At 29.4% G+C, this 13,025-nt stretch overlaps 2 protein-coding genes across 2 annotated transcripts in view; one reads left to right on the forward strand and one right to left on the reverse strand.

The window, feature by feature from the left end:
- Window positions 1-9,935: 9,935 nt before the first annotated feature.
- LOC136081165 (uncharacterized) lies at window positions 9,936-12,008 on the reverse strand. The gene has a single exon (XM_065798462.1). It carries the CDS (start codon window positions 12,006-12,008, stop codon window positions 9,936-9,938), a length of 2,073 nt encoding a protein of 690 aa, XP_065654534.1.
- Window positions 12,009-13,024: 1,016 nt separating this feature from the next.
- Window position 13,025, forward strand: part of LOC136081166 (uncharacterized) — a 3,372-nt gene continuing 3,371 nt past the window's right edge. The window contains exon 1 of the mRNA XM_065798463.1: window position 13,025. This exon is cut by the window's right edge and continues 2,022 nt beyond it. Within this exon, the coding sequence (XP_065654535.1) occupies window position 13,025 (1 nt within the window).

The following is a 13,025-nucleotide window of genomic DNA, read 5'->3' on the forward strand; positions in this document are numbered from 1 at the left end:
TATGCCAAAAAACCTGCTAATCAGTTCATAGTAAATTCCAAAACAACAAAATAAAACAAATGTCAAACAAAATATTTTAATGCGCAATAAAACAATGTAATAGTTGCTAAGCTACACAAGAGTAGCATACAGTACAAGTAAATTTGCGTTCAACATATTGCCCACAAGTTAAACGACACCAGTGTTCACAGGATTTACACATATCCCAGTCATCATCAAGCAATGGATCATTAGGATCACTATAGATAATTTCCCAATACCAACATGAAATTTTTTCAGTTTTGTCAACTATTTTTGAAACTTGATTTTTGGATTTTTTTTTCGCTCTTTTTTTGGCTTGGTCATTTTTCTTTCTATCGTTAGTTACAGCTGTTTTTTTAAGCTGGCCCTTAATTTCTCTCACAGCTTTCTTTATTTTTTGCTTCATCAATTTTTCTTTTTTCTCGAGTGCAGCTAATTGAACTGCAGCTTTAAAAGGGGAACTTGTTGCAACTTCTGCTCGCTTAAATTTTCGTTTACGGCTAGCACTATTTGTAACCCTACAAGCAATAGGATAAGGTCGAATGTTCTCGAATGTTCTCAGAATGGTTAATTTTACGTTATTTCATATTCTATGATTTAGCATAATTGTCCAATATTATAGATAAGCTGAAGTTATTAGCTTATTTAAATTATAAATTGTCAGGTAAAGATTTGTAGACAAAGACAAACATTTTTTAACTTTTAGTTTTAAGAAACAAATAAAAAACCGAACTGTCTAAATAATATATAATTTACATCTGCGGATTGAAGGGCCAGATTCCAGTTTCTTCAAATCCTTTTCTTGCAATGCCAGTTGTTGCTGATCGGTCATATGCATGTCTTACAAGTGCAGGAATCTGTGTTTCAGTGATTGGTCTACCTGGATAATTCACCATCCAGTTATCACAAGCTTGATTGTAGTAAGTTTTGAATGGTGAAAAGAAGGTAACATCCAGAGGTTGCATCATATGGGTGGCATGTGGTGGCAATGTTAGCATTACAATTGAATGTTTTCTGCAGTATTCAATGGCTGAAATACTTATGTGTGAGTTATGGTTATCCACAATTAACAGAACAGGATCAGCAATAGTTGGTTTTGTGTGATAAGCAAAGTGCTTTAAATAATCTACAAAAAATTCCTGCATCATCCAACCAGAGTTATGGGCAAAGCCAACTGAATCAAGTGGAGAATTGTCCAGAAAATCATGCCGCATTCTTTTTCGTGGAAAAATAAAAGCTGGAGGTATGTGAGTTCCAACAGCATTCATGCTACAAACTATAGTTACGGTTTTTTCTCTTTCAGCAGAAACAACTTTGCCCACTCTTTTAATGCTTTTGAATAAAAATACTTTTGGGATTTTTGTTGGTACAGTGGCTAACCCACTTTCATCAGCATTAAAGATTCTTGAAAGTAAAAATTTATGCGTTCTCAAGAGATCTCGAAGTAAATCAAAAAATATTGCAACCTGTGGGGAGTTAAAACCTTGAATTCTACCCAAATACGTCATTTCAGGAGTTCGTAATAAAATATTGTTGTGGCGTTTCAAAAATCCACTTAACCAGTCAAGACCAGCAATTTTTAATTCCCTGTTAAAATTATGTTGAACATTATTATGTTCTGCAAATTCAAATGCAAATTTTCTGAGCTGTACTTTGGTCATGCCAAAAAATCTTTTGCTCAACTCAATTAAATATTCTGCAAATAATTTTTCCATTTTTATTGAAAATATAGGACGAAACCTTCCATTGCTGATTGGAAATTGATCCGAAGATTTTTTAAAGTAACGCCTTAGTGTTGCTTCTGGAACTCCAAAATTTACAGCAGCTTGGTTCTTGCTGCAAGCATTGGAATTGCAAGCTTCAATAGCTTGAGTCATGTTCTGCATGGTCCAATTTCCATTGGCACCTCTACTTGTAGTTCTGATATAGTTGCGAACCATTTTAATAACTACAAATAACACAATAGTATAAATGGGACTGTCAATATAAACAAATAACATGCAAATACATGTACCATATTAGAAATATACTTTACACACACACACATACACACACACACACACACGCACACACACACATATATATATATATATATATATGTATATGTATGTATATATATATATATATATATATATATATATTTATATATATATATATATATATGTATATATATTAGTAGTAGAAAATCACTTAACAAAAATTTTTTCCATTTAACACTGTGTTTCATCAACAAAGATTCATCAGAAATACATTTCTGATGAATCTTTGTTGATGAAACACAGTGTTAAATGGAAAAAATTTTTGTTAAGTGATTTTCTACTACTAATATAATTGCTCTGTTCTTTTAAGAACATTGAGCACTCTATTGTGTAGAATACTTTTTAAAGTTGTTTAAATATATATATGTATATATATGTATATATATATATATATATATATATATATATATATATATATATATATATATATATATATATATATATATATATGTATATGTATATATATATATATATATATATATATATATATATATATATATATATATATATAATTTGTTTTATACATACATATACATATACATACATTCATTTTCTACTACTAATATAATTGCTCTGTTCTTTTAAGAACATTGAGCACTCTATTGTGTAGAATACTTTTTAAAGTTGTTTAAATATATATATGTATATATATGTATATACATATATATATTTATATATGTATATACATATATATACATATATAAATATATAGATATACGCATAACTAAAATTGACATATGCATAAATAATAATATTCACAACATAACTAAACTTAATTAACTTTAAAGTAACTTTAATTATTATTCTAATTTTTTTATTATAATTGTGTTTATTGTTATAAGTTAAACACAACTAGGCAACAAGATTTAAGTTAAACAAAACTAGAGGCAGTGTTCATACAGTTTATAGTAAAACATGTACTTCGGCAAAACGACGAACGAGTCATCTTATCCCGTTCATCTTGCCGCTAGACTACACAATCTTCAAAGGTGATTCAGAACGATACATAAATAAGTTATCATAGCTTAATACTACTCGTTTAGCTTCCAAATTGAACAAGCTAAACGAAAAATTCTCGCTTACTTTTAGCTGGTGATGTAATGATGAAAAAAAATCAAATGCAAGTGAATTTTTTTTTTTTCCTAATATCGGAAAAACCTTATTTAATACTTATCTTTCATCCAGAAAATAATATTTATAAAGAAAACATAAATAAATTTAGTAGATATAATCTACATCGCTCTCAGCTACAGTCAGATTTCATGTTTAGTTGAATTTTGAAGATAATGGTAGGTTGTCATCTTGCCCCATTCGTCATCTTACCCCATCCTCCCCTATACTAATATTCTTAAAAATCACTTAGGAAAGTTTGTGAAGTTTTGTAGGGGAGAACGGGGTGAGATGGGACATGGGGTGAGATGGGACTTGGCAATATCTCAGTAAAAAATTTAATAAAGAAAAAGTTTTTTATATATGTTATAAGTTTGCAACAGCTTCTTCATATTATTGTGTTTTTTAAGTTTCAGAAGTATTTTTTTTTCGGATTATTTGCGAATATGTAAAAATCTAACAATTTTCCTGGATTTTGAAGACATCATTAATATTAAATATTTATGTGTTGTTTGCATATATTTTTATGTTTATGGTTTTTAATTATTCACTATTGTTTTATTTAACTACTGAAGAAATATGATTAGCATATGGCTACGAGAACTATATAAAATAAAGTTTTTCTCACACCTACTAGCGATGGGGTGACTTGGGACAGGAGAATTGTGGTGAAATGGGACACTGTTCAATTTTATCATTTTTTTAATTTACTGTACTTTAACTTGTATAATCAATATTTTTGTAAAAAAGCAAGTGAACAGAAAATTATGTTTATGTTTATGAAAAGATTTCAATGTTTACTTTATAGTAAAGTGTTTTTTATCGTAGAAAATAATAATAATTATATTGGATTTCTTTGTTTCTTTGTCCTGAAGACATCTTTCACAGTAAGTATTTTTTTAATGCCAATCATTTTTGTATTTTAAATTCAGTTTAAATAAAGTTCTTCACTGTTAGCCTTATTAAATTTAATCACATTATAAGTTTTTTAGGGTTGTGATACTATTTTATTTTCATTAAAATAAATTTAAAATTTATAGCCTAATCTGGATTTTAATTAATGCAATTAAAAAGAGCATAATTTTTTTTAATAATGGAGTGAGTAATATGAGCAATAATTTTTCAGATGACAAGAAAGTACAAACGAGTGACAAGTCGGTTAAAGCCTGATGCTCATACAATAAAAGCTGCTGTGATGGCTGTCGAATCTAGGAGTTTATCACTACGAGCAGCTGCACTAGAGTATACAATTTTAAAATCAAGTTTACAGCGGAAAATAAAGGTTAAAAAAGAAACTTCTTACAGTAACTTATACTTTGATGAACAACATAAATATATTTTTAATAAGACACAAGAAGATGAACTTTCAATATATCTTCGTCAAGCATCTAATATGCATTATGGACTTGATGTTAAAGAAACAAAGCAACTTGCATATCAGTATGCAATTAAAAATGACATTAAAATACTAGAAAACTGGAAAAAGATTGAAACAGCAGGAACTCAATGGTTTTATTTATTCTTAAATCGTACAAAATTATCTATTCGTACGCCAGAAGCTACCAGCCTCAGTCAAACAACTAGTTTCAATCGCACAAATGTAGATAACGGGTGATGCGGAAGTTATCGGACAAATCCTAATTTCATTATTTAAGCATAATAATTAGTTTTTTTGGTTTTATGCGTAGGCATTAAATGCAGCTGAACGAGAATCTTTTCGAAAGCGACTAAAAATGTTTTTTTGTAAATAAACCTTAAATAAAAAAATAAAAAATCGTAAATCATTTTGAAAAGGAAGGATTTGCTCGAAGTACAATATATGATAACCTAAAAAGACTTGAAACTATTTAATCGTTTTCTGATAGAAAGCACCCTGGTCGTCCGACATCCTGGACTAGAGAAAAGAAAGCCGAATTAACGAGACTTGTCAACAATCGAAAAGGGGTCAGTCAGAGAAAAATAGGTATTAAATTCAGTGTATATCAATCGGCAATTGGTCGTCAGTTAAAAAAAATGAATATTAAATATAGAAAACGTGAAAAGACTCTAAAATACACTATAGAACAACAAATAAAGGCAAAGAAAAGAAGCAGGAAACTAGTTAACGAACTCTATAACACAAAATCGATTCTAGTCATCGATGACGAAAAATGCTTTTGTTTTGCAGGGGACAACATGCCTGGAAATTCTAGATACTACACAAACAACAAAAAGACATGCCCAGAAAGTGTTCGTTTTATAGGAAAAGAGAAATTTCCAAAAAAATTAATAATGTGGATAGCCATATCTGACCGTGGTATGTCCGAGCCATTGTTTCGCCTTTCCATGGCTGTAGCGATCAGTTCATCAATCTATATTAATGAATGTTTAGAAAAACAACTTCTTCCATTTATTCACAAGTATCATGGAGACTTTAACTATTTATTTTGGCCAGATTTAGCAAGTTCTCATTATTCTAAACATTCTCTAAATTGGATGGACCAATATGTCTATTACGTTGATAAAGAATCCAATCCCCCAAATGTGCCTCAAGCACGACCAATTGAAAATTTTTGGGGACATTTGGCACAGAAGGTTTACGAGGGAGATTGGCAAGCTTCAACAGAGCAAGTTTTGATTGATCGCATTAAACTAAAACTACAAGAAATTGATTTAAACTTTTTACAGTCGCATATGAAAGGCGTCAGAGCAAAATTGAGATCAATTGCAGATGATGGTGTTTTTTCATATAAAAAATAATATATTTTTATTAAAAGATAAATGCTTTATTTAAAAAAAATATAATAGTAGTTTGTTTTTTTATTTATAAATAAGTTATTGACGTTTTTATTTTGTCCGATAACTTCCGCATCACCCGTTACTTTCTTCAAAAACCTTGACAAGTGTGCAGAAGCGCTATAACTTTTCTGCTGATTGCATTTACAATGTTGATGAACAGGTCTGACAACTGTTCATAAGCCAGTGAAAGTGATTGCTGGTAAAGGAGTAAAGCAAGTAGGACAGGTAACTTCTGCTGAAAGGGGAACCCTAGTTGCAATGGTGTGTTGCATTAATGCCCTTGGAAATTTTATTTCACTGTTTTTGATATTTCCTCGTGTCCACTTTCGTTGCCATATGCTTAAAGGTGCACCAACAGGTACAAAAGGTGATGCTAATCCTAGTGAATGGATAAATTCAGAAATTATTTTCAAATGGTTTGATCATTTTGTGGGGTATGGACATCCTAGCAAGGATCATCCATTACTTTTAATAATGGACAACCACAAAACTCATATATCAATTTAACTGATGGATAAAGCTAAGGAAAGCAATGTTGTGTTCTTGACATTGCCACCCCATTGCAGCCACAAACTCCAACCACTTGACAGATCAGTATTTGGGCCGTTAAAGAAATTTTACAATTCAGCATGTGATTTATGGTTAAAGGCACATCCAAATACTCCTATGACAATATATGACATTTCTGAAAATTTAGGAATAGCTTATAGGAGAGCCTTCATTTCCCAAAACATTCAAAATGGCTTTAAAGCAGCTGGCATTTTCCCGTACGATCCATATGTTTTCAGTGATGTCGACTTTTTATGTTCTTATGTATCTGATCGACCAATTCCAGCAAATGACAATTCTGACAAACAAACAATCCCCACATTACTGCGTATTGTATCTGAAGTTATTAATGAAAAGAAACAGCAAATCAGCACTTCTACCTACCATTGGACAGCAGAAGATATAAGGACATTTCCAAAAGCGGGTGAAAGGGTGGCAAAGAGAAAAAGTGCAAAAAGAAAATGTTCTAGGTCTCTGGTATTGACTGACACACCAACAAGAAATGAACTAGTTAAAATTTTATCAAAATGTAAAAGAAAAAAAGAAGATAAAGATAAGAAAAAGAAAAAAAGTTACCCCATCCTCCTCCATGCATCAACGTAATTTTGACTCAATTTAAACATCAAGCAACCTGTTGAACAAAGTTACAAATGCATTTAGAATGGTATTTTATTTTTGTTAAACATAAATAAATTTTTTGTATTGTTATGTTTTATAAGGAGTAGAATAAACAATAAAATAATGCTTAAAATTATTTTTGTCTCATTTCACCAAAACCATTGTCCCATTTCACCCCAACATGGGGTGACATGGGACAAACAGTGCCACTTTAAAAAACCAAGCCCTTGAACTTAATTTGATGGTTAAATTATGGGTTTCGCAATAATATAACATAACAATTCATTGGACTATAGTTTTAATCCGATTTGTATGGTTTTTGTGGAAAATTTAAAACGCAGCACGTAATCAAATTTTTTTGTCCCATCTCACCCCGTTCTCCCCTACATGAGAACGCGCGCACTTTGCGTTTTACACTCGACATCAGCTTTTGCATAGTCTTTGGCTGGACTTTCTTCGTAGCTTTAATCCATTTATTTTTGAAGTATTTAATGTGTTTGGCTTCTTTTACATTGAACATTAGTTTTCTTTTGACAAGAACTCTAATATATTTTTATACGTAAATCGGGACAATTCGATGGATTGCAGTGTTTTTCAACGAAATCTACTTTATGTTTTCTAAGCCAGTTTAAAGTTGTACCAGAGTAGTGACATGATGCTAAATTAGGCCAATATAACGGATTACTCGTGTGTTTTTAAAAACAGCAAAAGGCTTTCCTTGAGGCATTCTTTTATATATATTTTGGTGTTAATTGTTCTCGTAGTCACAAACCAAGAGCTTCTTTTACCACATTCACAAATTGTTTGCCATACTATGCGTTTTCTAACGAATTTTTGCATTCCAATGCATTTATAATTGGAATTTAGTTTCTTGCAATTAATTGCTGAACAATATTGGTGTCTTGGAAGAGATCGGAAATATGCAGCACAATAATTTTTATTGTCAATCATCAAACAAGATTTTTTGGAACACAATTTTTTATAGAGAAGTTTTGAACAACGAATTGCGACATTTTCTTGCTTTTCTTCACGACAAGAATTTTTTTTCTTTTTACAGGATTTATAGCCACAATTTCTCTTCACTCTTTGTATAGTGGAAGCACTTGCCTTAAACTTATTCCCTAAAATTCGAACAGAAATCTCCGGTTTTCTGTCTAAAATTAAATATTTTTTTACTGAATTCACCTCCCCAAGGCCAAAAAGATCTTTTTTACTTGGAGGCTATTATTTTTTTAAGAAAAACTGAAAAAAAATAAATAAATTTAAAAGTATACAAACAGACAAGTAACTGACTTTATTATATTGCTAGTAACTGTAAGCTTAAGGTGTAATAGCTATTCTACGGCCTCCTTTATGAGAAATTGCCAATCAGAACTTTATTCATAGCGAAATTTGCAATAGCTTTGTTTTAGCATAAAGATTTTGGGAGGTTGTGCTCACTAGCAGAATTGTAAGTCGGTCTGGAGTCATTTTAGATTTTAGCGCTGTCTTGACTAGAAATAGGCTACTAAACGACCGCTTTTCTTCAATGATGGACACCGTTTGGCAACTTTTATGCAACTTAAAGTCTGTATCTTATTTATTGAACAAGAGTATCGATAGTGGTATTAAATATGTTTACCTCAAACTGCTTCTCTTCATTTTTATAGAAATGAACTTCGTTTTTGGCTTTTTTATTAAATATCCATATCTTTTTTATCCTTTAAACCTGATTTTTTGAAATTTTTTTTAAAACTATAACTTGGTTGACAGGAGTCAATTAAATGTGCTTCATTAATGTGTTTGAGCCTAAAAGACCTTAATAAAGTCTTCCCAAGCTTTAACTCATCGTCTAGAGAAATATTTTTTGATTAGGGTGAGACACTGACATGCTTATTGCTTACAGAGAATTGAACCAAAAGGTTTCATAATGATAAACTCAAATGACTGAATTCATTTTTTAAGAGATTTTATAAGTCCATAAATTACGTCACGCTCTAGTAAGAAAGACGGAGGGAGGGAGGAAGGGAGAGGGGAGGGAACATAAGCAGTAAAAGAGTAAACTTGTGACGACTCGGACGGAACTTAAAAAAGTGTTACGATGTAAAGACGAGGGGGAAGGAAGGGGTGAAAAAGATCAAAAGTTGAGTGACTTAATTTATAAACAACCCCAAATCTATTATATATATATATATATATATATATATATATATATATATATATATATATATATATATATATATATATATATATATACATATATATATACATATATAAATATATATATATATATATATATATATATATATATATATATATATATATACATATATATATATATATATACATATATATATATATATATATATTTATATATATATATATACATATATATATATATATAAATATATATATATATACATATATATATATATATATATATATGTATATATATATATATATATACATATATATATATATATATATATATATATATATATATATATATATATATGTATATATATATATATATATATATATATATATATATATATATATATAAATATATATATATGTATATTTATATATATATATATATATATATAAATATATATATATGTATATATATATATATATTTTTGAATATAAAGCATAAAAAACAGCTGCGTACAAACTAAATTTATTCTTCGTAATATTTCGATCTGCTTTTGCACAGATCGTCATCAGACGTAAAATATAATACAAAAAACCGTTACAAATATTACTTAAAAACGTCAAAGAAGACATTAAAAAGAAGCCATAAATGATTACATAATAACGTAAATATAAAACTAGCAAATATTATTTGACTCCTTTTTTTTGGATAATTTTTTGAAACAGAGGTCTCCAACTGTTTGTAGAAATTTTAATGCCATTGTCACGGTTCAGAAGTATTGGAGCATTTTTTATTTCTTGGTATGTTGAGGCGTAATTAATTTCAAGTGATTCTCTAACTTTGCGTTGATCGTACTCTGATTTTATTGCTAGAGTTTTCGGATTTGACCAATCAAACATGCCATTACATTCTCGACCATGTTCGGTTGCACCAGATGCATCCCATTTACCTTTTAAATAGTTTTTTTGATGTTCAATGCATCTCGTTAAAATCTTCTTTTTTGTTTCGCCTATGTATATACTGCCACAAGAGCATGTGAGTTTGTAGACACCGGGATTGCTATTTGGAATTAACTTAGACTTGTTGTTGCATAAGATGTTTTTTAACGTAGGTGGTGTAGTAAATATTATTCTGACGTTGTAAGGTTTAAGTTCTTTTCTTAGTTTTGGACCTATTCTTGGGAGCCATGGAAGTTTAACTGTATATTTAAATGTTTCTGTTTTATTATAATTTATTTTAGAAAGGTTGATTCTTTTCTGAATATAGTTCTTAGCAGTTGTTTCAAGCTTTAATCTATCGTGTCCATTTTCTGCAAACATATTTATTAAAAACTGTATTTCATCATCAAGATATTTTTTGGAACAAATTTTAACGGCACGAGATAAAAAACCTTTAAAAACACCCATAACTATTTTTGGATTAACGTTTGATGTAGGTTTTATTTGTATATTAGTGATAGCCGACTTTCTATGGATTTTGAAGTTATAGTATGAGTTATTAGTATTGGTTACAGTTATATCCAAGAAGTTTAATTCCTTTTTATTGTTTTCTTTTTCTGAAGTATATTTTATTGCTGGATCTTGTTCATTTAACAACTCCAGAAACTTATCATGATTTTGTATTGAGTCGAACCTTGCATGACTGTCATCTACATACCTTCTGTAAGTCTTTGGCGAAAATTGACCAACCTCAGCAATAATAAGAGCTTTTGCTTCCAAATGCTGTAAAAACGCTTCGGCAACTACGACCATTAAGGACAAACCTATAGGTCCCGAATTCGGTATAGATCTTATCTCATTTTTGTATAAAAAATAACATTGGTTAAGGCAGAGTTCGATCATTTCATGTATATCACTAAGAGTTAGTTTGGTTCTTTTTTTAAGATTATCAATATCGTTGTTTAAAATATCGATAATCACAGGAATTGCTCTGTCAATTGGAATGGAGGGATATAACGCCACCACATCAAAAGAAACTTGAATTTCACTTGGATCAATTAACCAAGATTTTGCTTCGTTGACAAACGAGGAGGAGTTTAATAATCTTGTTTTGTTTTTGTTTAAGGTTGGTTGTATAATTTTTACAAGATGTTCTGATGATCCATATGGTGGGGTACCTATAGTAGAAACGACTGGCCGCATTGGATAGTTCTTTTCTGGCTTGTGAGCTTTTATGACCCCATATAAACGTGGAGGTACGCAGTCAGAAGGGTACATTTGAAAATAAGTCTTGTTATCTAACTTTTTTTGTTTTCGTAACCTGCATAATAGTTTCTGGAATTTAGTCATAAGGGTTTGAGTCGGGTCATAGTTGATAGTTACTGAGTGTTTAATTTCCTCTTCCAATTTATAAAATGCGTCCTCTTCGTTTATAAGTACAAATCCTGTTCCTTTATCAAATGGATAAACTGCTAAACCATTCATTTTTTTCTTCAAATTATTTAAAGATAATCTTTGTTCTTTTGATAAATTATCGGGTAATCTATGTTTGATATTTTTAATAAGAATTTTACTCACGTTTTGTCGAATCTTTTCTGCATCAGATTTTTTACTCTTTTTTTCTAAATGTAAAGCAAAAGATTCGATCGGCGTTAAAATTTCCATATAAGGCAACTTTTTAAACGACGGTGCAAAATTTGGTCCAAGATTTAGGAGATTTATTGTGGAGGTGTCTAACCGAGTTTGCGATAAATTTAAGATTCCAGATTTAACTATATTTTTATTCAATCCGTTTGATTGTTTTTGTTTATTGTAAGTCATTTTATAAAGTTTTTCAAACTTATCTTTTAAATGTTTCTTTGTAATTTTATAATGATGGTTTTTTGATTTTTCAGTAACATTTTCAATAATTTTATAGTGATTAGGTGTCAAAATTTTTTCTAAATTATAACAAATATTTTTTATAACATTCTTACTTGTAAAAAATCTATATTTTGCTTCGTTTCGGGCGTGTATCAATAAATTTCTTTGATATTGTTTAGTAATATTTTCTGCTTTTTTCGATTTAATTGGTGATCTTACTTTTAATGATGGTGGAATTATATGATTGGAAACGCACCTTTGAAGAAAGATTAATTGGTTTTTTGATATTGCATTTCTAATTTTTTGTTCTTGAAGTTTTACTGTCGAATTATATATCTCCTTGCTGTAGGAATTAGTTATAAAATGTTTCAATGTCATATCTTGTTGTACGTGAATATATATATATATATTTTTGAATATAAAGCATAAAAAACAGCTGCGTACAAACTAAATTTAAATCGAAATATTACGAAGAATAAATTTAGTTTGTACGCAGCTGTTTTTTATGCTTTATATTCAAAAATATATATATATATATTCACGTACAACAAGATATGACATTGAAACATTTTATAACTAATTCCTACAGCGAGGAGATATATAATTCGACAGTAAAACTTCAAGAACAAAAAATTAGAAATGCAATATCAAAAAACCAATTAATCTTTCTTCAAAGGTGCGTTTCCAATCATATAATTCCACCATCATTAAAAGTAAGATCACCAATTAAATCGAAAAAAGCAGAAAATATTACTAAACAATATCAAAGAAATTTATTGATACACGCCCGAAACGAAGCAAAATATAGATTTTTTACAAGTAAGAATGTTATAAAAAATATTTGTTATAATTTAGAAAAAATTTTGACACCTAATCACTATAAAATTATTGAAAATGTTACTGAAAAATCAAAAAACCATCATTATAAAATTACAAAGAAACATTTAAAAGATAAGTTTGAAAAACTTTATAAAA

This window comes from Hydra vulgaris, chromosome 06, assembly GCF_038396675.1.
Source record: "Hydra vulgaris chromosome 06, alternate assembly HydraT2T_AEP".
NCBI classification, from domain to species: domain Eukaryota; kingdom Metazoa; phylum Cnidaria; class Hydrozoa; order Anthoathecata; family Hydridae; genus Hydra; species Hydra vulgaris.